At 46.7% G+C, this 23,524-nt stretch overlaps 1 protein-coding gene across 1 annotated transcript in view; it reads right to left on the bottom strand.

Moving 5' to 3' along the window:
* Positions 1-23,524, bottom strand: part of HPSE2 (heparanase 2 (inactive)) — a 113,379-nt gene that overhangs the window by 78,512 nt on the left and 11,343 nt on the right. Inside the window, exon 3 of the mRNA XM_075026175.1 lies at positions 21,392-21,553. Within this exon, the coding sequence (XP_074882276.1) occupies positions 21,392-21,553 (162 nt within the window). The remainder of the gene's footprint in view (positions 1-21,391; positions 21,554-23,524) is intronic.

Here is a 23,524-nt window from a genome sequence, read left to right as displayed (position 1 = left end):
GTACATAACCTGATTTTTTCCCTTGCATTGTCCACATGCACATTGGTAGAGTGGGCAACCCTCAAATCCCCCTCCCAGGGCACAGTCACATCCCAGGGGATAAATCTGGAGTCTTTACAAGGGCAAAGCCTGGAGGGCTGCTGTGCCAAGTGCTGTGTCATGCCTGGAAAAATGATAAAACAGACCAGCACTTGGCAAAGATACAAAAGGCCCTCCAGACTACCCAGCAAAACACAGTGACAAACATCTCTCAGAGACACCACTGGATACCTGAGCATTGGACAAAACACAGGCAACACAACCAGTTATGCAACCTTGAAGCACTCACACTAAGTCCTGATACAGCTCATCCTTCAGTGTAACAGCCCTGCTGCTCACATTGATGGACATGTGAAGCATTGCCACAGGGGCAAAGAAGGGAAGGTGTTTCCCAAATGTTATTTTATGTAAATGTGATAAAGGTTCCCCCAGAGAGTACAGAAAGCCTAGAAAGCAGTTCGTTGCACACACAATACAGGGATGCTACAAACATGCAGCAACTCTGATGTTCCAGACGTGCTCTGTGTGTATCCAGATGTGCTCCCATTTGAAGTCTCTGGTATTCCCCAGCTGTACATGTGACTTATCAGCACATGTGCCAGAGTACCTCCCAAACCATGAGATCCCCATGGCACGCTTGGGTAGCACATGCTTAGAGATTGCCCAGGCACCTCTGCAGTGATTCAGTCCTCCCATGGAGCAGATGACCCTCCCTGCTGGTGCACATAAGCACCACACTTCTCATGGGGCAGCATTTAAGGGTAAGAGTAGTTCTGCTTTATCCTATCAAGGTCAAAGCCAAAAGCACTGGATTACAATATGGAGAGTTATAAAGAAGGTAGCATAACAGATGCACAGTCAACAACTGCCTGAAATTTAGATCCATGATTTGCTGTTAGCCGATTTCTTCCCCATGGTATCACCCAGTCATTCAGGTTGAGGATGGGCTGTAGCCAAAAATCCTTTGCCAGAACACGCTCTAAAGAAATAAACTCAGCTTGGAATACAGCTTGCCAATATCTGCTCACTCAGTTCCACTAAAACACTGAAGGGAAGCAAATCTTCAAATAATTTCTGGTCTCTCCTACTCTTTTTCCGGTTGCTCAGTTTGGACATGGTAACATACGAATTTCACTATTTCTCCCCTCTTCCATCATCTGCTCATAAGCCCACTCTCCGCTAGCTCACACTAACACTGATCGTCATACTTCTGTCCAAAACGCCTGGTGTTCACTTCTCCATGTGGAAGGGGAAGGATTGCTTGCTTCAGCCCAAACATTTTTGCTGTGTGGTTTTGGGTTTTTTGTTTTTCCTGATTTACCTTTCCAGTTCAGACAACTCCACTGATGCATTAAGCTTCCCATAAATTCCCATAAGAATCAAGAAATAATTACCCTCCAGCAATCAATACATCTTCAGCTGTGTGCTGAAGTTAAGTTAGACAGCACGCAGGCAGAATAAGCAATTACATTAGGAGGGGGTGTCCAAACCATGCCCACATCAGCAGGTGCCCCAGCAGGATTTTGGGCTGCCATCCCATGCTCAGGCCAGCTGAGAAGTGATGCCACCCAACAAAGCAGGGAGAGAAGGACAAAAGCCGGGTGCCCGCTGTCTTCCAGCAAGCTGGGTTACATGGGGCACCCATGCCTTTCATGCCTGATGCCAGTACTCAGCTCCCGGCAGGAGCTGGAGGGATTTTACCATTTGGCCAAGCACAAAGCCAGAAGGACAGAGGCGAGCAGGAGGAAGGAAGACGCATGAGTGAGGAGCATCCCTGCTTGTCCCACAATCTGCAGTGAGCCATCAGCCATGACTTGCACCAAATTTCCTAGTGACAATTCTGCTAGTGAAATGCTCCTGACTCTGGAAACATTAGCACCAGGTCTTGCAGTACATTAATCCCACCACATAGATCTGACTAGCATATAAACACCATCATCTTCACCACTGCTTGGCACATCATAAATACAACTGCTTGAAGCTGGCTGTTGGTCACTTGTCCAAGGGATAGTGCTGTAAATTCAGAGTGCAGGAGAGTCTGCACAGGAACAGCCCAGGAGAGAGCGAGACAGCTGTTTCATTTCTACATCGTACAGGAAAATATTTCCATGAAGTGTAATGTTTGGAAAATGTCTAACAACCCAGTTCATGCTTTCTACAGATTATGTGGACTTAGCATTTCTGTTGTCTATGCTGGGATAGATGAATAGAGAGATAAAAGGAGGCATGAAAATATAAGACACTTGGAATGCAGGAGAATCTACAGAATGTGCGAAAAATGTAGGAAAAGCTAAATAAAAGAAGAAAAGACAAATGAGATATTGTCAAGGCAGCCAGTGAAGCAGCAGGGTCCTAGTTCAGAGGTGGAATCATTAAATGACAAGCAAGGCAGCTCTTACGGAAAGCCTATGTGATTTTTTAACCCTGGAATTCACTAGGGGGAGTGTGTGGACAAGGGCGAATGCCAGAACAAATCTGTTTTCCAGAACAAGAAGGGAATATATCAGGAGTTTGGTCACTTCAGAACAGGGACTCAGGGAATGAGGTGGCTTCTGCGCTAGCCACGCTCGGGGCATGTCACCCAACAGCTCTCGGGAAGGTGGGAGGCATCCACCACCCATTGCACACGACAGCACCTATGGGAACGCAGGTTTGCTCACTTCCAGAGCGAGGACAAAATACCATGGCCCTGTAAATGGAAAGTGAAGAAGTGCCAGAGAGAAAATTTGGTGAATTTGCTTGCATTTTGCCTGAATCTAGGAGAGAAAGCTATTAATCCTTCCTTCCCTTCCTTCTCCAGCCCGTCACAAAAATCTGGGACACTGGTCCAGAAAAGCCACAGTGCAAACACAGCAACTTACATTCAAGTTACAGTCCTTCCGTGTCCTAAATGCAAGTGAGCAGCATGTCAGACGTATGTTAGTCTCCACGTCCCGCAGCCTCTGCTCTTCTCTGCTGCAAAGTGGAGTGGGAAGGTACAGATCCCTGTGGGGACCTATGCAGAAAGAGGATGGAGGAGCCCAAAAAGGAAAGGCAAAGCTCAGGCAGAAAAAGGAATTTTAGGCACAGGACAAATACAAGGTCTTGCCTCAAAGCAAGACCACGACACAGAGGGCCTTCCTACCGATCATGATGCAAAATACCCCCATCTAGGAAGGGAACGTAAAGGTCTAGGACAGTCTGGCAGGCATGTCCAAAGTATGCACGCTTGTACGGAGCAGTCTGCGCATGTGCAACAAACCTAATCCTAAACCTCTGGGAACATACTAGGCTCGGACATACAGACCAATTCCTCTTCAAGATCTTGCATTTCCTTCAAGTGCACTAAAAGCAATTGCGTAACACATGTAGTTGGCCCATCCAAAATTCCCCAAGAGTGTCCAATCCCTTGCACATAAAAGTACCAGCGATTTCCAGACAAGCAGCAGCTCAAGGCTCCTATGTGCGTATGTGGGCATATCCTACATTTCCAGACGTTTGGCAGCCTGTCAGGATTCCTGCATCTGTGGACGCATCTGGGCTTCCCAGACACGGGACAGTCCAGTCAGAGTCTCTGTGCACGCACAGCAGCGGGCAAGGCCAGGAGACACTTGAATCCCCCAAATCTGGCTTGACAGAGAAGAGGACAGTCTGGGGAAACCTGGACAGATGGTCATGTGAAAAGCAGACTAGCCCAGGAGATGCAGCCAGTGGAGGAAGCTGGTGGCATCAGAGGTGAAAGACAGGCATGGCAGCCTGGGTCCTTCTCCTCACACCTTCTTCCTGAGGGCAAACCAGCATTGGCATCTCTTGGGGACAGGAACACAAAGCTTGTGCTGCTTCTGGACTATCCTGTCCTTGCAAAGAGAAACAAGGCATGGAGTTACTCCCAGTCCCCGTGGGGCTGCCAGAAATAACACAAACCTAACATCTCACACCAGCTGGTAAAGAGGACTAATCTGGCTTCAGGAACTGCTTGAAAAAGAGCCAAACCTCCCATCCAGTTCTCATGGCCCCCTCCACCTCCCCCCAGACCCAGTTCCTTTTCTGGCACGATGGTATCTTCAGCGCTCGGCTGACGGCAAGCTGCTCCTCGCAAACCGCTCTGCCGACCCAGCCTGCAGCAGCATGCTTGCCTGGGACTCCTTGGTACTTTTCCCATCCTAAACCATGGCCAGACACACCATGACAGGCCCTAGCTCTGCAGTGGCCAGACCACAGGGTGATGGGTCAGCAGAAACGGCAGCGAGCTCCACTCCTTCCTCCCTCCACCCTGGTCCCCGGCATTGCAGCTGCACCTCTTCCCTTGAATTAGGCATCTCAAGAGCTTCCCCTGCCTGGGAACCTGCATTTCTCTCCCTCCTCCCAACAGCCTGTGCCTCTTTTGAACCCCCAGCTCCAAAGCCTGCACTCCTCTGTAGAAGAGGATCTTGGTCATATTTTTGCTGCCCCCTTAACAAACACCTCCATTGGCTCCACAGTAATTTCAAGCTGAGGGAGCTTTTTTTTTTTTTTTTAAATACTTATTTTCAAAATGCAGTATAATGACCAGAGCAGAAGCATCAGCATCACAGTAACTGGGTCTGTCTTCGTTTCCCCCACCAGCTTACAAGATAAGAGGAAAGAGTCATTCTGATGGCCACATAACTAATTGCAACTAGTCTGACCCTTTGTTCGATGATACTGCGTAGCCCAAACCAATAGCTGTAAAGCACTGTTTAATTCAGATGTTGGTGGAAACACAAGGGTTTATCTGCATGACTGCCATCATGGACACCTCAGCTCTGCTTCTGCCACCACGTCCCTTCCTGCAGCCCTGCCTCACTGTGGCTCCTGCATTAGAAAAATAATATATGTAAGAAAGCTTTTTTCCTCTTGAGTCAGCGCAAAGGAAGCAGACTGGCACAGTCAGCAGCCTTTGGGCTGCATGTAAACGAGCCAAAAGACAATGTGTTTCAGAAAGAAAAGATAAGTCCAAAAAATTAATTTTAGAAGGGCGAGTCCCTTATGAAAAGATACCCTGAGTAACAAGCGGACAGAGCTGGGCAGAGCTAAATTCAAAACATTCCTAGCCTGATTTGGTCTGCAAGGTTCCTATCTTCTTCTGTCACACATTATTAAATGTAGATCAGAAACAGGATCTGGGATTACAGAACAGACTGAACTTGGGACATCAGAAGACACCTGTCCTATAAATAGGAATCATTTACCAATTCAGAGCAACACACACATGTTTTGGCAACCTCTCAGCCAATAAAAGCAGAAGCCCCAACATCAGAATTATCCAAGCACTATTATTTTAAATGTGGAACAATGATTTACATCATCATGACTTAACTCCTCATTTCCCAAATTCTCATCACACGTCTGCACTGAATCGCACCAAAAATTAACCCTTCCCAAAACAAGCCCATTACCATTACCAAAATCCATCCCAATTTCTGAATTGGAAAATTGCCTTTTGTTTTGGTTTGGTGTGGTGTTTTTGTTTTGGGGGTTTTTTTTGAAGAGAGGAGCAACAAGCAACAGCAGAATGTAAGATTTGGAGCTGTTAGTTTGGAGCTATTGATTTCTTCAATAGCTTTTCGCCTGTATCCCCACACTCCAGGATTTCAACTTCAAAACTCCAAAGTCGACTGAGTCACTCAGACCACAGACTTTCCACAGCAAAATGCTCAGAAACACACCAATTTGGGATTTTGCACAGAGTTGCAATGCAGGGGTTCTGATTTGTTGACACTTGGGTTTCTAGGAAAAATTAACAGAAACACGTGCAAGGGTCTGTATAAGGGAACAACGTGAAGCACCGCTTCCAAACAGGTGCGGCCGATTATCTGAGGCAACGCTGTGCCGGAAAAAAACACTGTTTTCTTCGCAAATTTTAAGAGCGCTAAAAACTTCCAGATAATGGGAAGTCCCTGAAGCTTTTAAAAAGTGTTTTCTCATACTCCGTACCTGGTATGACAGCTGCTTCTTTGCAGCTATGGGGAGTTGTGGTTTTCCATTTGTGAAAATTCAAGTGAAATCTATCATTTTTTGGAAAGAGCCTAAGTCCTGGGGTTCTCAAATATCTTTACAGGTTGAACATTTGGAAATGATCCAAGACTCCAATCAGAGCCTGAATATGTGGAAATATTTAACTCTCTAAGAAACAGTATATAAAATAAGCTGTTTTTCTGCTTGATGACTATTTCAGGATTGACTAATGACTTGTCGTGGTGCCAAACACCACAGAGATGGCTCAAGAGGATAATTTCTGAAACTTGAATTTGTAACTTTCTATCAAATGAAGACTATTTCTGTGTCAAAACCCTAGATCTGGGAATTTATATACAGCAAGATCATAAATGAACTTTTGGACACCAAAGTTCAGAAGTAGCTCTGCTACATTTATTCAATGAAATATCTGCTAAATCTCTTTTTTGGGGGAATGAACAAGTTTTAAAATAAAGCAGGAAAATAAAGACTACTGTATCAAACATAGGTCCCACCTGGGGAAGCTCTTGCATTTCAGCTGGTTGGTCTCTGGATCTTGTTTCAGGGAAGGATTTGGTGGCAGGGAGTGAAGACTGCCCTGCTGTCCTGGTCAGAACATCAGCTCCTCCCTGGGGGTGGTCATGGCAAGGATAAGCAACCAAGCTTTCCTTTTCTGGCCAAAAAACCCTGACCTAAACTTGATCTTTCTTCCAGTACCAATGCACATCACACCAAACCCAGGCAGGTTCTGGGCTAGGCAGGGACTAAGTTCAACTCCTCTCCTAACCAGGATAGAACTGGAGCCTGTAGTCCAAGCTCAGCTTTGTTCCAGGCAGAGTGAAAGGTCCATTTGGCCAAGTTACTAGCAAAGGTTAACAAATTCAGTTTGGTTTCAGGGAGCAATTAATTCCTGCCACCACCTATTCTCTAGGAGACACAACACTCATGTTACGCGTTTATTCAGATTATAAGGATGGAAAGGACCTTTAATAGAACATAGTTTTGCTTCTTGCTCGATAGGGGTTAGAGGATCTAACCTAGTAATTACTACACAAAAATCCATAACTTCTGTCTGAAACCATTTCAGCAGGAGTCTGGCTTTCAGGCTGACAGTGGCTGTTAATCCACCTCATACCTAGGTAGAAACATTCCCATTTTTATTCTCAGCATTATAAATCTGCACATTATTAGCCCAAGGTTGTCCTGCATTAGGCTTTAAATCATAGCTTCTCTCTGTGCCTTTCTCTGCTAACATTTCAATCTATTTGCTCTGAACTTTTTCTTCCCCTTGTTGGTACTTGTCCATTATGATCAAGTTATTTTTTAATTTTCCCTAAGTAGATGAATCTTACTAAAACCTTGTCTATAGCTCCATATTTCCAGGATTTGGTCACATTTATTGCTCTTTTTTGAATCTTTTCCAACTATACAGCATCTTTTCTCTGTTAAAATGGAAAAGAGAACTGGACACGGTGCCCAACACTGCCTCACCAATACCATTTCCAACATCAGAGCTTCCCATTGACCCTTAGAGGGCTCTGTTTGTGCCTGTCCTCCCAGCTGCTGTTCTGCTCACGTGGGTCATGCCCATCCATGCAACATCTCCAACTTCTTTTTCATTGACCGCTTCCACCTCAGATTTAGCCTACACTCTTTAATCCTGTAAAATCCGAATTTATACCCAGTATCAAAACACATGAACGTGTGTTCACCTGTAAAACTATCAGATGCCACTTCCAAGCTTGGAGCTGTACAGGGCTTGCTGCCACAGGAGCTTGCCAAAACCAAGCAGTAGATTTACACCAGTCCCCTGACACGCCATGCAAGATAACTGAAGGCTTTGGCACAGAGAGGACAAAGATACAGCAGGTGTTAGAGCAGCAATATCTATTTAATACCTTACCATTTTAAAATAACCTTCTACTTGTCACTAGCATTACAGGGGAGCTGCACCAGGTGGAGGTGGGTGTTGTGTGTGGTTTCGGGAGCTTTTACCAGTGCCAGGGGAGCTGGAGCACAGCTCAACACCAACCGGGCAGCGAACTGGGCAGAGGGAAGAAAAGAGGGCTCAAGGCCTGATTAGCAAGAGAGGCCGCTGTGACACCATGGGAGGGAGAACGAGAGCGAGCTTGAAAGAGGAAAAGCTGCAAAAGCCAAGCAGAAGGGCCACGAGGCTATGACGAGGGCAGATAACCATCAGAACAGGCTGAGCTCCCGCGCGGCAGCACAGCAGCTAGTGTGTGGGAGAAGCGGAGAGGGAGCAGCGCAAGCGCGTTACGAGGCCGCAGGGAAGACGCAGCTGTCAACCACAGCCCTGCAGAAAGGCATGAGTGGGCTCGGCAGGGGAGACGCACGCAGAGTTTGGTTTTGGCCAGGTTGAGAAGAGCAGGCAGCTGTCCGTCGTGGAGGCTACGTGGAATGCGCAAGGCTGGCTGGCAGAGGGAGGGAAGAGGTCCCCTCTGGGGCATCCCCCACCTCAGGTGGGTGAGCTGTGTCCAAACCAACACACCAACCCATAACCCTGAGGAGAGGAGAACTGACAGCAGGATCTCATGTTTGTGCAGCAAAGGGGCAAGCTGAGGGCACTGAACCTGGCCAGGAAAGGAGAGCTGCATGGAACGGCGTCTATCAGTAGCAGCTCTGGGACTTTGTTCCTATATGCCAGCCTTGCAGGGAACAGAAAGTAGCTGTGGCATGGGCCACCTGGCAAACCCTGCCACCACCTGCACGCAAGCACTGAAATCTCCTTTTTCTTCTTCCATATTCACCTGCGGAGGGGCTCAGACACTGGCAGTGCAGCTGCCTGGCATGCAAGGTACCCAGCACCACAGGCAGCCTTCTGGAGGTGCAATGTCCCCACTCGCCCCAAGCAGCATCCTCCCTTGTTCGCTCCCAAGCGCCCTCCTCACACAGACTCGTTCTTTGCAACCTCAGCACGGCTGCCAGAACGTCTCGCTCTGTGGCTCATGCCAGCGGCACGAACAAAGTGTCCCAAGCCTGGCTGGCTCCTTGGGACAGCCTTCCCACACCAAGCCCAGAGGCCCCATATCCCCCCTCAAGCCCTCATGTCACACACCCCATGGCAGGCACAATACACCCCCAGCATCCTGCTCTCACACCACTGCTACCTTGGGGTACTCGGAGCCAGCCCTCCGCAAGTACACCCAGAAACCAACACCTTTGTCCTGCAAGAGGATGGAGATGTAGGTTAAGTGCCATACGTGTGAGCAAGAGCAGACAGTTCTGCAAGGCACTAGTGCTGGGGAGGTTGGGCAAGAGGCAGTTCATGCCAGCAGGCTCAGACATCACGCCCTGGCATACCCACCTAAATGCAAGGCCTCCATAGGTACGTACTTTTGCTGCTGTGCATGTAGACCCCTGTGGTTATAGTCCCCTCCTGATCTAATGAACTGTCACCATTCCCAGGTTCCTGTTCTATGTAGTGGATAATACATAATGGCTTAGAGCCACAGCTTTCCTAGGTATGTGCTGGGGAGCACCTAGGAACAGTTATACAAGATCAAAAGGTTTCCAGAAGGACCTTCTGCAGTCGGTACAACTGTTACTCTGTGAGACATCTAAGCAATTTCTTGGCCTGTGCTCCCCCTTTTCCCGCTCCCCTCACCCCCCCCAGCGTTAGCCTCCAAACAAATCCCAGAGCTGAATCAGTTTCCTTCGTTTAGAGGCTCCACTCAAATTGTTTCTAGGATTCCCATCTTTCTCTCCTTCTTTTTACTTTACAAATGTATAAATAGTCACATCGTCATACGAGACAAGTAGAGACTGACTCTTACGGGTAAAAAACAGATGTTTCCCAATCTTCCCTAACAAAGTAATATTTTATATATGGCTCTTCAATGGATTTATAGCCAATGAAGGGATGTTACTACATTAGCTCATGGAGGGGGTGGGTGATAAAAATTGGAAAGGAAGAGCCAGACAAGGAAAAAAGAAGCTATCCAGAGCACTGCAATTGGAGAAGCATGACAAATGGGCAGCACAGTTTTAGAGGGCTTCGACAGCAAGGCAGATTGCCTGGCTGGGAGTGATTGTCCACAGCTGGAGCATCGCAGAGACCATCTGGTATTTCTTAAACATGCTTTCCCCAGGTGATCCGATTCTTGGAGTGCCCCAGCAAAGAGAAGAAAAAAGGCTTGCAAGTATCAGCCCCATTTCCAGGGTTCCCCTAATTAGTTAATAGAATTATATTTGAACCAGTTTCAGTTTCTCCTACAAAACCTTTGCTTTTGCCACCTTTTCAACAGGAAAAAAAAAATAGAAAAGAGTATTTAAATTCATGGATTTTTTCATTTTTTTCAAGAAAGTCAATGACTGTGTCTCTTGGCACAGCAACCCAATATAAAACTTAATGAAGTAAAGAGAGATCCAAAATTTCTTTTGAACACCTTGTAACCTCGCTCTTCCCCACACTGCTTTTAGCTGCACAAAGCATGCATATCCACAGGCTCTCACGTTACTCTCCCACCCATGTGTATCCATCCCCAATACAAGCCTCTGAAAAAGCAGAGCGTGGACTGCATGGGGGACTCCAAGAACCTCTTATTTCCAGGATTTTGACCCTTTTCTCAACTTGGAAAAGTGTTAAAGAATTTAATTAACTGTGCATGCCGCACACTCCTGTCCCCGCGACAAGGAAGGCTGGCAGAGGAGCAGCACAGTGGCGTTTGCTGCTGCCCTCGTGTTCCCCATAAGACAGCCCCTTCCCAAGCCAGGAGCATCGGGAACCAGCTAACGAAGAAAAGAGCAAGAGAAAGCAGTAAATAATAAATGAACAGACAGATGGAAAAGGGGTTAGAGTGAGCAACTGGAGAACAAGCCTTGGGAACCAAACTGCGTTCCCACCAGCAGGCAGTGCCCCCACCGAGCAGCGCGGGGCAGGCAGGAGCCAGGGTCCGGCCACAGAGATTATCCCCATCGCTCCCCGCCAAGCCAGGTTTACCAACCATGCTTCTCCCCTCTCCTCTGTTTTCTCCATGAGTTAGCCCAGCCACAAAGCGTGGGTCTGTCAGAGATGCATCCTGCACACCACAGCCACACATCCCCGATTCCCAGCTGCAGGCTTCCCAGCAGCACGTAAATAACCATTCCTGTTATTTTTCATGGGGAGCAAATACATAGGGATGGCGACTGGAGCGCTGAAGTTGGCGATACTCCTCCGACTGCAGTGAAATTTGTTGCTATGTCACAATTTGCTAGAATTTTTTTTAAAAATGCAGAGAACTCACCGGACACGGAGTTCCCTGCTCTGTCCGCTTTTGAGAAAGGCTAGTGGGACCATAACCGCAGTCAGAAATACACACACAAAGTGCTTCAGCTTCTCCAGGCTAAGAGAAATTATCTAATTAGATTATTGGGAAGAAAATACTGGACAAAAGAATCCAAAGGAATATTTAAAGGGGGTTTTTTTGCATTGTTTTTAGGTGGTTCAGATGGCCAAAATCAGCATATTCCACCACCATGCTGGAAGGGGATTTTGGCTGGAAACCCATCCTTCTGCAGTGGTATAGACAGCAACAATAGAAAACAACATAAGCCACGATCGTAAAGCTAAAGAAATAGCAACCAACCGCAAATTACAAAGTCTAGAAAATTAATGAAGTATTTAAAAAACAAGATGGAAAAATTCATGCCTTGCTGAGTTAATAGTAGGAATTTAAATATAGAGGAAAGAAGGGAAATGTGAACAGAGACATAGATCCATTATTTTGTGCACACAGCAAAATTACCAATGTAACTACAAAAATATAAATATATGCGTTCTGTATTTGGGAAAGAGATATGATGATGAACTCATAACAAGATGATATACTTCACAGTTTACTAATGACCAAGAGATGTATTAGATAACATCTGCTTTAGATAAACACTGTTAAATCACCCACCCTGGGTAATTTGCACCTCCGAGTGCGCCAAGGAGATCTCTGACCTGTTGATGCTAATTTTTAATAAATCTTGGAATGCCAAGTAATTCTAGAAGGGTAGGAGAGCCCTAACCCCATGCCGGTGCTTAGGCAGGACTAACTGACCTAGGGAGCGACAGCCAGTCAGCCTGACAGCAGACCTAGACAGAGTAATTAAAAGCCAATATGAGAATCTACTGATAATTCATTATATTCATGTCTCAGCTAATTACCAGCCAACATATGTTGTACAGAATCAAGTCCTGTCTAACTGATGTTACAGCTTGATTTAAGAACTTGCGTTAATAGAAATAATTTGGTGTAACTAGATGGATAGAAGTGGCTGATGAGACAAAAGCGTATCCATTGCCTGCTTCCCATCCCACAGGATGCAGGGGTTTTACCAATCATTCAGATAAATATAAATTTAAGATCCTTAGAGGCAGATTGCAGATAGCACAAACATAGCTTACTAAATAACAAACAAAACAGCCCCCGTTTACCCTGTGTATGGCTTTGTACAGATTTGTACGGCTAAATGGCCACCGTCCAACCAAGCGTGCTTTAATTCAGCCAAGCGCAAGATAATACACGTACGGGAAAACAATATAGAGCTCGTATCTCCAGGATGGAAAAGTCTGTCCTGCACGGCCACAGGACAAAGGAGGAGCTACGAAGGGACTTTGGCAAAGTGAAGCTTAAGAAGACAAATCTATTCAGCTTATGAAAGAGGAAAATCCACAAGATTCGACTGCTGCTCATAGACGTTACGTTAGCATGGGGGGAGAGGGGTTTTCTAACCTGATGGGGAGAGGCAAAGGAAGCTCCAGGGGTTGAAAGTCAGAGTTAAGCGCAACACTGAAAAAGAGGAAAGTTATCATCAGCCCAGCAGAGGATGAGAAACACCACACAAGAAAATCTGGGTGATCTAGGGGTCCGGCATAAAAACAGGAGTTGAAATTCAGTAGTACAAAGGGCAGGTATAAAAACCTCTTGTGAAACGTAACAGTGGAAGGAGCCCAGACACTGGCACACTGGGGGTCTGCTTTAGGCTACGAAATCGGGGAGATCAGAAGCACAGGCTTATTGGGAGCATCTGAAACACAGAACCCACTGGTAATTAGGGACCCTTAACTGCCCACACATTTGCTGGGAAAGGAAGACATCAGACACAGCCTTGCATCAAGTTCCTGGAATGCACCGAGAAAAAAAGTTGTGAAAGAAGAGACAGGAACAAATCTAGGAAAGAGGCTCCCCGAGGTTTGATTCTCATCAACAGAGGAAAACTGGGAAAAAACACAAAGGTGGAAAGCACTGTGGGCAAAGGAGCCCGAAATGGGTGTTTGTACTTGTTAGGAATAGAAGGGAAAATAGCGGCAGAGTAAAAACAGTGCTTTGTAAGGACAGAGGCTTTGGTAAACCAGAGGGCTGGCAAGTGAGATTTCATGCAGAATGAAAAGGGAGTTCAGGAAAGATGGTGTTTTGTAAACACGCAGCAAGGAAAGGGAGCAGATGCAAATTATCTTAGTGTGGGGGTACGGTAAGGGTAAATCACAGACTCCTCCATGGTTTGCAGCACACGAAGGAGAAATGGAAACTCCATCAGGCTGATGCGGATGAGCACAAAGGAACGGCACCAGGAGAGAGGGACAGAGCAAAAGAGCCAAGTGTTCAACAGAAAGCGCTCGCAGCAGGGATCAGCAGTAAGGAGGAGACATTTGATAACTACATCGGTGGGAAGAGACAGACCAAAGAGTTCATCGCCTCCTGAGCAGGGAGAAAAGGTTAATAGATTGGTTTATGCCACTGAACACACCACAAGCCCTTCCAAAGCTGTTAGTGCATGTCAGCCCTCCCCCATCCCCCTGAAATCTGTTTTCTGTTAGGTTTATGTGTTTTCTTTATTCTCTACACAGCACCCAGAACTGGCTGGTTCTGGTAATGACATTACATATTATAATGTACGTATAATTGCTGATTTTAAGATAGACAATTTATAAAATATCTTCTCTTGTGAGGCTAGTTAAATTGGACAGTAAATTGAATTTAATAACTACTGAACACGTCATAAGAAGCCACGTCCCCCACAGTTACAAAAGCAATAACCAAATCAGATAATGAGAAAGCCAAAGTGTTGCTTAACAGACTAGAGAGTGTCACCTGAAAAAGAGATTCACCTTCATGACCTCTCTCACACACACACAAATGCCGTCAGCACACAACAAGTTGTAAAACTACTAATTAGGGTAAGAGGAGGCGGGGGATCCCAGGGGTTTGGCTCACAGCTGTCTCAGGAAGCAAAGAGGTATAAATTGGGACACAATTTCACAATAGCCAACAAATCAGAGTTAAAGCTGAAATATTTAAAGCTTTTGTTGTGTTAGACTTCATGAAAAAGGATAACTAAGACCACAAAGTTAATGCAATTAAAAGCAGCAGAGTAGAAGCATGAGGCATAGTAGCACATGAGCAGAATGAAGATTACTGAAGTTTGATGTCATCAGATAGGCTGAGGTCCATCGGCAACTCTCTCTGGGAATTTCTGGAAGACAAATGAGGTTTCAAAGGACTGGAAAAGAGCAAATATAGTGGCTATATTCAACAGGTTGAAAAGTCAAGAAAACTGCGGGCCAGTCAACATAACTTCAATTCCTGGAAAAATTTTGAAAAATCATCAAACAATCCATCTGCAAGGAAGGGCTGGAAGCAATAGAGCTGCCACATGAAGCCAACCTGCCTTCTCTTTGACAGAGCAAAAGGGTCTCGTACATGAGATAGAGGCAACAGATGTTATATACCTCTACTTTTGCAAGGCTTTACCTTCAGTTTCATATAACATTTTAATTTGCAAATTTGGAAAATAGACTCTAGATGAAATTCCATATGGGGAACGCACAGCTGGTTGGGAAATAGTACACAAAAGTGTAAGCATGAACAAGCAATACTGTAACAAAAAAATCCATGATTATGCAGGGGTATACAGACAGGAGCGTCATGCACAAGATACACGAAATAACCCTGCTGCTCTTCTCAATCAAGAAAGGCCTTGGCTACAATACTGGGCACATTTCAAATCAATGCACTTCAAAAATAGCCCAGACCAAGTGGAGAGAGCCCAAGGGACCCCAACAAAACACAGAACCACAAAAAAAATTTAAAGAGGGCTGAAAGGGACCTCAAGAGGCAGAATCAACCACGCATGTGTCATTCAACTTGAAAATAACATGGCCATGAGGAAAGAGCAAATGAAAGGCAGTTGTTCAGTGTAGAGAACAAAAGTCTTCAGGGAAACATGATAACAAGCCTCAAATATGTAAAAGATTTCTGCAAAGAGGAAAGGAGTGCTGTAAGCTGCTCTCCATGTCCACAGGGAGAGGACATGCTGTAATGGGCTTAAATTGAAGCAAGAGATTTTAAAAACACCAACTCCATAATTATATAGATAATTATGCCCTAGAGCCAATTGCTGAGGGAGGGTACATCATTCCCATCATAGGACATTTAAGAACAAAGATAAAGCCATATCATTTGAAACAGTTAACGGTGATGTCCCCACAATCCGGGCAATGCTGGTGCCTGGCCACTGAGCCCCAACAACCTGCTGGCTTTACACAGACATGCCCAGGAACACAATATATCTCAGCTATGCACCAAACACACTCAGAAAGCTGTGTGGTAAAAACAAGCAGCCACTTCGCATTAGAATGAGCTCATATAAACAACTGATAATGGCACAAAAATACTCAGTTACAAGAGATTGTTTTCCATGGTTTATTTTTCCTAGCACTGTCCCCTCCGTTCTGATGCTGAGGTCTCAGAAGACACCTGCAAACCATCATCCAAAGGGACCTGGCAACTCTGCTGGTCATTAACTATGGGTTCAGTACAGATATTGTTTTAACAACATATTACAATTTTTCTGGTCCCTTCCTCCCAGTAACCCCCCCAGTGTTTCACAGCAATTCCCTCTCTCTTTCCCATAGGGGCTGATGACATTATTGTCTTCCCCTTGCTGACATGACTTCTCCACCAGTACTCCAGTTGTGCTAATCAAAGAGACAAACCCAGAGAAATTATTTTCACTAGGTATTTAGCTCTGAATGAGGCTTTCTCTTCTTCAGCCCCAACAAAGGGTTCAAGCACCCCAAAGTTTGTCTGTTTTTTCAGCTGTATCAGCTGGTCACATAAAAGATACTGCCTCTCCTTATACACCTTTCCCCAAGCAGAGACCAGGTACAGCTGATTTGTCATGGAAAAGGCTAGAAGATGCCCTCTTGAGGTCCTTTTCAGATCTATTTTATACAATGCTGTGGATAACGTGTATAACGTAAGGGTCTGCAATGGACAGAAGGGCAGATAGCCTGATCTGAAAGCCACTCACAGCCCTGTTACACAGCCCCAGAGAGTGCTCTCCTTGAAGGAAAGCTGGAGAGCAAGCGCAGCACGGACCACCCTGGTGCAGCACCCAGTAAAACAGCTATGATAGATATCACCGCTGTGCAGACCACAGGATGTTTAGGCTGCTGATCCCAAACAAGCTGCCAAAAAGGCAAGGAAGCTGCACTTACCTCTGCAACAACCCTCCCAGGTCCCATCTGACAAGGTGGCCCCCTCCTCCAGCCCCACGGAGTTAGCTGTAACTGGGGTTAAAACCATATATCTAGGGAAAACTCCAGCAAAAGCAAGCAGAACAGCCTTTCTGCCCAGCAGCACAGGCACCAAAAGCACACCCAGTCCCATGCCCTGCTCTCTCCACAGACCCCCTCGCAAGGGCAGCCTCTGAGCCACGGTCCCCTCCGGACCCAGCGCCCCATGGGATGGGTCCCAGGCCCCGCAGACCTGTCCTGCTCCAGGACCACCACCTCCCAGAGCCACAGCATTCAGCAGAAATCACAAAACCACTGGGGGAGGTTCACAAGTGCAGGAAACACAAATGTCACAGGTGCTTGACCTGAGCTGTGTGATTCCCTGCCAAGGAACAAGCACAACTGTGGCTCTCGCTGTCTTCAGGGGAGAGGAGAAAAACATATTTCTGTGGGGCAGCTTCTCACTTGCAAACTCTTTACGCAGAATGCAGACACACTGCCCTCATCCCTGCTCTGTGTCACCCCACGCATGGTTGCTCTGCAGTAGCCACACACACGCTCTGCTCCCCCTCGCTCTGCTTTGCTCCACGCATCCCACCATTACGCATCCCCACTTTGGAAAAGCTGGTGTGTACCCTCCTTCACCATCACATCACACACCCTGGCTGAAGAGGGTCTCTGCCTGGCTGCTAACATCTCCAGAAGTAGACTTTTCCAAGGAAAGCCTCACACAGAGCTCATAACTGCTGTTATGGCAGAGTTTAAGTTATCTAATGACCTTAACAGGGATAATAGAATGCCAGTGTAAAACACCTGATTGCAATGTTGGACACAGACAGTGAAATACACTCTTCGGCAGCTCCCACCTGATTTTAACCCCCTCAAGTCTCTCTCAGTGCAGCTGGAAGAGACCCACTGCTAACACCCTCAGCAGGGTGGGACCACAGAGGGTCATCTGGGAGCATTATGTACCCTGCGGGGAGGGTCTCCCCCCTTAACCACTGCTTTTGGAGGTTGTGTCACATGATGTGACAGGATGGAGGGTTCCCACCGCACACTCTGCAGTCTCCTCACTGGCTTTTCAGTGCAGATGTGGTGTGGTAGGACAGGCTGGAGAGCTGTCATCACTAGTCTCTTGATGCAATGAAGTAATCTGCATTGTAGCTTCAGGCAGAAGGTAGAGCAGAAAGAAGAGATGTTTCTCCACTGTTTAGAATGAGAAGTGGGGCACTATTTTGTTTCCTCAGGATGGGAACTCCTAGAGGGAAATTTATGGTTCGTACTTGTATCTTGGGAAGCTCGGTTACACTTAACACTTCACGTAAATACAGGAGGGGACAGTTTTTCACATATGTCTATTGACCTGAGCAATTCCCTCTTCCATTGGGCTTAACAGGCTTTACTTAATAACAGTACAGAAACCTGCAGATATCCAGTCTCTTAAAGTACAAATGCAGTACCTTAACTCAGCCCAAACTGGCAACACAGATGGAGGGATTCAGATTTAATCTATCAAAGCTCTGCCTGCTGCCGCCCCACTCCCCCACAAGCTCGCTCCCTAAAACGTGCATGCACGTTGTGTCTCCACTGCCCTGGGCAGTTCCTCACACCTCACCTGCTGCCAGCCCAATGCTGTACGTTCACCCCTCAGCTCCAGGGCTCGAAAATCACGTTACTGTCACCTGGACATTTCTCCTGAGGGCTACAAAGGAGAGGAGCCTGCTGTGACAATTGCAACTTCTACTCCAGCTGATACAAGCCGTAAAGAATCACCACTGGCTCCACCTAACACTACTGGGAAGGAACAGAGAAGTGTTTCTACAGAAAGACTCCTCCTCCTCCTCTATCCCACTGTGGGCTGAGCTGAGAGCGCCAGTTCCCAGAGGAGATCAGACGATGCTGTGCACTCTCCCCCTGCTCTACCATGGGCTCACCCGAGAGCATCAGAGATGCTGATCTGTGAAATGAGATACCTATCTCTGAGCACCACGGGGGAAGCAGCAAAGATTAATAAGCCTCAAAATGTTATACAGTATTTAAATAGTACTGTCACAGATCAAAGACTATCACTCATCTCAGTGAGGCAGGCTCCGTAAGCCTAGAAAGATCATGTACAGAAAGCAAATACAAGTTGCAAGAGAAAGACTGCAGACAGGAGCTGAGGAAAGCTCGCACTTGCCTAGAGAAACCAAAGTGGCCTAAGCCAGAGTCTAACATGTGTTCCTGGAGGAACAAGAGCCAGAAAGACTGCCTGGTTTCACTCAGTCTCAGTTGTGTCTTAGCACAAAAAAACCCATATTTCATTTTAAGACACCCTCTTACCTTGGAGGTACCTGCTGCTGGTAGCAGCTTAAATCCCAGTGCAAAACCACAATGCTGCCTGATTGCTAAGATAAGGAGCGTGCTGGGAACCATGTGCAACTGGTGAATAGATTTGAAAAAGCCCCCAATTTACATTGATGCCACAGGGCCTGCAGAATCACACTCCCTGCACTCTAAGAGCTTTCATTCTTAAAGCCATGAGGATAATGCATGAAAGTTTGATGGCAGTATCACTTGCCCACACTTGCAGGCAGCATGGGAGGCCTGATCTACAGTCTTTCAAGTTGTTCATATAACCATGTCATCTGGGAGGAGCAGGAAGAGAAGATTTTTATCCAAATCACTACAGTGGTAGTAGCATGGGAATAAAGATGCCTCACAGCAGTATTCCTGCTCCCAAGCTCTCCTAGAGTAGCTATCCCATCGTAAAGCACCTTTACTCTCATACGACTTTGGGCAAGATACTCCATTTACATTTTTTTGGTACAGTTAAAGTGCTGCAGGAACTAGCAGCAGTAGGAGGCCCTCTTACACAGAAGCGTGGGGTTGAATATTCCTCCAGTCTAGGTTGGACACTGAGTACTGAGGGTCATCCACAGTACATGCACTGCATGAGGCCACAGGACTCCTGGATACAGACCTCCAGGAGGAGACCCTGTTCTCAGGGATCCCCGGATACTCTATCCCTGCAAACTCAGCCCATCACTGGCCCTCCCTCCCTAAACCAGGTCTGGATCCTGGCTCCTGCACCTTGCCTCACTACCTGGGGACTCCTTACAGCACTGTACAAAACCACTGTGCAGAACAAAAAGAAGTCCTCAAGCAAACTCTGGCTGATTGAATTTTGAAGGTAAGGAATGCCCTTCTGCAACAGATGTACAACCCCCTCTGCCCACCCCAAACACCAGATCCATCATGGAGAAGGGAAATATTTACACAAGTTAGTAGAGTTCCAGTTAAATATTATGCTTAGCTGTCTAGAGTCCATGTTCTCAGACTATGTCTATGAAATAAAAGATTAAACTTCATAACAATTATGAAGTTGCTCTGCTCACATTCAAAGGGAGTTAAAGGACATTAAAATAGCTCTTTGGGTAATATTCCAGTGAAATTGCTTTCTCCCCCCTGGAGAGTTCAAGCTAAAACCTTCTGAACTATCCTGTAAACACACTTGGAAAGGCTAAGAACTGAGCTGATAACCAGGTAGCACCTCTGCTCTGCAGGTTCTGTAAAAAATGTGAACAATGCGGAGAGCTTTTGAAGCAGCGAGGGAAGGAGGATAGGGGAGAGCGGCTTCTCTTCTCGAGGGAAGTTTGTTTAGTGGAAAGTAAGCAAGTTGTCAGGGGAAAAGCTGACAATGTTGATTCCAGCAGTTGTACTGGGAATAAACAGCCAAGTGGATTACGTTACAGAGAATGAGAAACGGCTCTGAGGATCCCATTTAAATGCTGGGCTTTCAGGAATGATGCGATTCAGCCACACTCGTGGCCCCGATGCCCACCAGCCCCCTGGGCTGAGTCCACTGCCAGCCCTGGTATCACCATCCCACCTCTGTGTGGTCCCTGAGAAGTCCTGCACAGCCGATGTCCCCAGGAGAGCCAGAACCCACTGCTGCACTGGCGAGGACGCAGCCCCATGCTGACTTCAAGGCAGGGGCTGGACACTGAATTAGGGACGGCAGCAGGGGGGGAGGTTATGCAGGACCCGCTTGCCTCTCACAGCCCAGCAGCAGGGGAGGGCCACCACGGGGCTTGCCATCTCCTCCCCAGCCAGAGCACGGGGCCCTCCCTCCCATAAAAATCAGATGCCTCCCTGCCTTTCATAAGAAGGGGACCCGGCAAGAGAAGAAGGGGATCTTGTTTGATTTATTAGTCTCTTCCTCCTTCCCATCGTCTGTGGCTCATCCAGCTGTAGTGATAAGGAGAACAGCTATGAAAGGACACTGCTGGCTGCTGGGATCCCATCCTTCTGCCCACTCACTGCCTGAAGACATCAGTCCTTTACAAGCACCATTAAATGTGTATCCAAAATGTGGCAGTCTCCTCCATCCTTTGAGATTCTGTTCCCTGAATAATACAAACAGTTGCCAGAAAAAGAGTATCCTCTCATCTCTGTCTGGGCCATTATCCCTTTATATTTGCTCTTTAATATTTACTGGGTTCACACAAAGTGCATGCTCTGGAAAGAAAAAAAAATCAGCTGCAGCTTAAAGGACTCCAAATTTAGTAATTGCTGCAGCCCCATCGACGTGAACAGTTAGCAGGGAGATTTCTCCAGCACTTCACGTGCTGTGGTATTCTGCTTAGGTCAGACTGTAGAAAATGTTCTGTCCAGGGGCACCAAATCTGGAGTGTCAGCGTAGGTGCCAGCTGCAGAGGCCTTATGAGTCCACCATAGGTTCCTGCAGGTCCTTTCCCTCCCAGCACCCAGTAATCTTGGTAGGAAATAGAGGCAGCCAGAGAGATGCTGATTCATACAGAGGTGAAGCACCCGAGGCTTTTAACACACCTGTGAGTTAGCAAGAACTAGCCCCAGCTCCTGGCTCCAGAGCTGGTCTTGCAGCCTTACCTGTTAATGTGAGGTTGCTGTATGTGTTTGAAAACTGCTCCTTTAACAAAACCAAGTGCATCTGAGCTGCCTTTTCCCTCTGTAGCTCCAACATTATGTCAGGATGCTGGGCGATCTTACAGCCTTTCTGCTTATCCAGGGCAATGTCGCTGCGAACAATGTCTACAGCAAAAGGGAAAGAAAAAAGGGAGATGGCCAAACCTCAGCTTTGATTTTCACCAGACGCTTGGATCAGCACCAGCCAACATGACAGCCACACAACCATCACTCAGCACGAGCAACCCAAAAAAAGGGTCCAAACCCCTTGGATGCACCTATCCAATGAACCTCCTTTGCTCAAGTCTCCTTTTCTCCCACAGGAAGCTCAAGTCATTGACTTCAATATGCTCACACAACCTACCACCCCTTCCATCCTTCACCTGCCTAGCAGCTGATCTCTTACAGTGATCCTCCCTTGCAGGAAAGTGCAAAAGTCTCCCAACATTTATATTACGACCCTGTTACTAGTGTGTTTGACGCTAAATAATGAGAAAAGACTAAATCCCATTCTGGTGACCCCTGGCTTCCATTTACCCTTGCCTGTCAAAAAGGTGATGAAGAAGGCTTGTTCTCACCTTGTTTATCCTCGCTGCAGCTATCACAGCTAGAGTTAGGTCAGCATGGCTTATGACTCTTTGAACAGGTCTCTGTACCCTTCTAACTCCTGACATTCAATTCAGAAGGCAGGAGGATTATTTATCAATTGTTTTCTCTTCACATGAGCATTTTTTTAAGTCCTATTGTGAAATGCGAATATGATATTCCTCTCCTAGAACTACTCACCTGCTGGGGAAATGGCAAGATGGGGGTAGCAGGGCAGAACAAGAATCAAGTAAGATGTGTCCAGTCTAAACAGGAGGGGAGTGGTGCAAACTAGTCCTTGCAAGGTCCCTTTCTGAGTTTAATGAACTCTGTAACATGCTCAGATCCACAGGCACCATATGCTGTGTCTAATTCTTACAAAACCTTAGGCAGCCAGCACTGATAAGGAAGGACGGAAGTTGGAGTTCTTCCACCACATTGCATGAGGTCACCCTTTGCATCACGAGGTTGCGCTTTGCTTGGTATAGTTCCCATCTAGCTAAAAGTTTCTGAAGGAGCTTATTGTCAGAAGAGAGTCACATCTTGCTCCACATACGCTCTCCAGCTCCATTATTGTTACGCACATCATGGTACACCAAAGTTGTTTCCCACGGTCGTGCTTCTGTCTTTCAAGGTGTCAAATCCCAGGTTCAGCAAACCTGGGTTCAAAGCTCTGCTACGTCTTCAGCTGGCAGAGAATCCCCTCCAAAGGTGGGGTGGAGGACTGGAAGCCACATCATCTTCCTGTCTCTGAGCCTCACCCTAGAGTCACTGCACTTGTCTTGCCCAGGCTGTGCTCTGTCTGTCTCTTTACTGCATAGTTTGCGATTAACACAGCTTCTCCAAAGCCTGCCTAAAAAAGACTGCTCAGAACAGTAATGTCATTAAAGCACCTGTGGTTTATAGTTAGAGACATGAGTTCTCTCCTCCACCCACAGCTAGCATGCTCGGGAGTGGAGATAGGGCAGCATCCAGCTAGCATGAAAATATGGCTCACTATTTTCACACCCAGCACAGGGGCTTCGATGTAGAGAGATGAGATGGAGCAAGAAGAAGGAATAATGTTCCTCTGCAGAGCACACACACCCCAGCCATGTGCTTTTGGTGTACAACCTCTTAGGTAGACACTGAGTAAGATTTGGGCCTACCCAAACTCTGCCTGACTAATGAATGATACAATCCTGAACGCCTGTTGTGTGAGATATTTGGAGAACTGAAGATTGAGAAACACAACCTTATCACTCTCCCACACCAGAAAGGCTATTACTACAGCTACTGGTGTCACCTGGAGCTCATGAATAGTCATTCGCCTTCCTGGGTGATGGATTTCCTTTTCTACAGAACTGAATGCAACAGTCATACGCCCCCACCCCCAAGGCAAAATGGAGCAAAACACATCAAGGAGGCCTTGAAGGAGGAGAAGACTGAGAGGCAGAGAGGTTTGAAACTAGACAGTCAATACACCGTCTCCAGTTCTCTTCAAACTGCTATAAGGGAGTCCAGGCTGGGTCA

The sequence above is a fragment of the Buteo buteo genome, chromosome 4, assembly GCF_964188355.1.
Source record: "Buteo buteo chromosome 4, bButBut1.hap1.1, whole genome shotgun sequence".
Classification (NCBI taxonomy): Eukaryota; Metazoa; Chordata; class Aves; order Accipitriformes; family Accipitridae; genus Buteo; species Buteo buteo.
The sequence above is the reverse complement of the archived record's forward strand: the minus strand, read 5'-3'. Positions and strand labels throughout refer to the sequence as shown.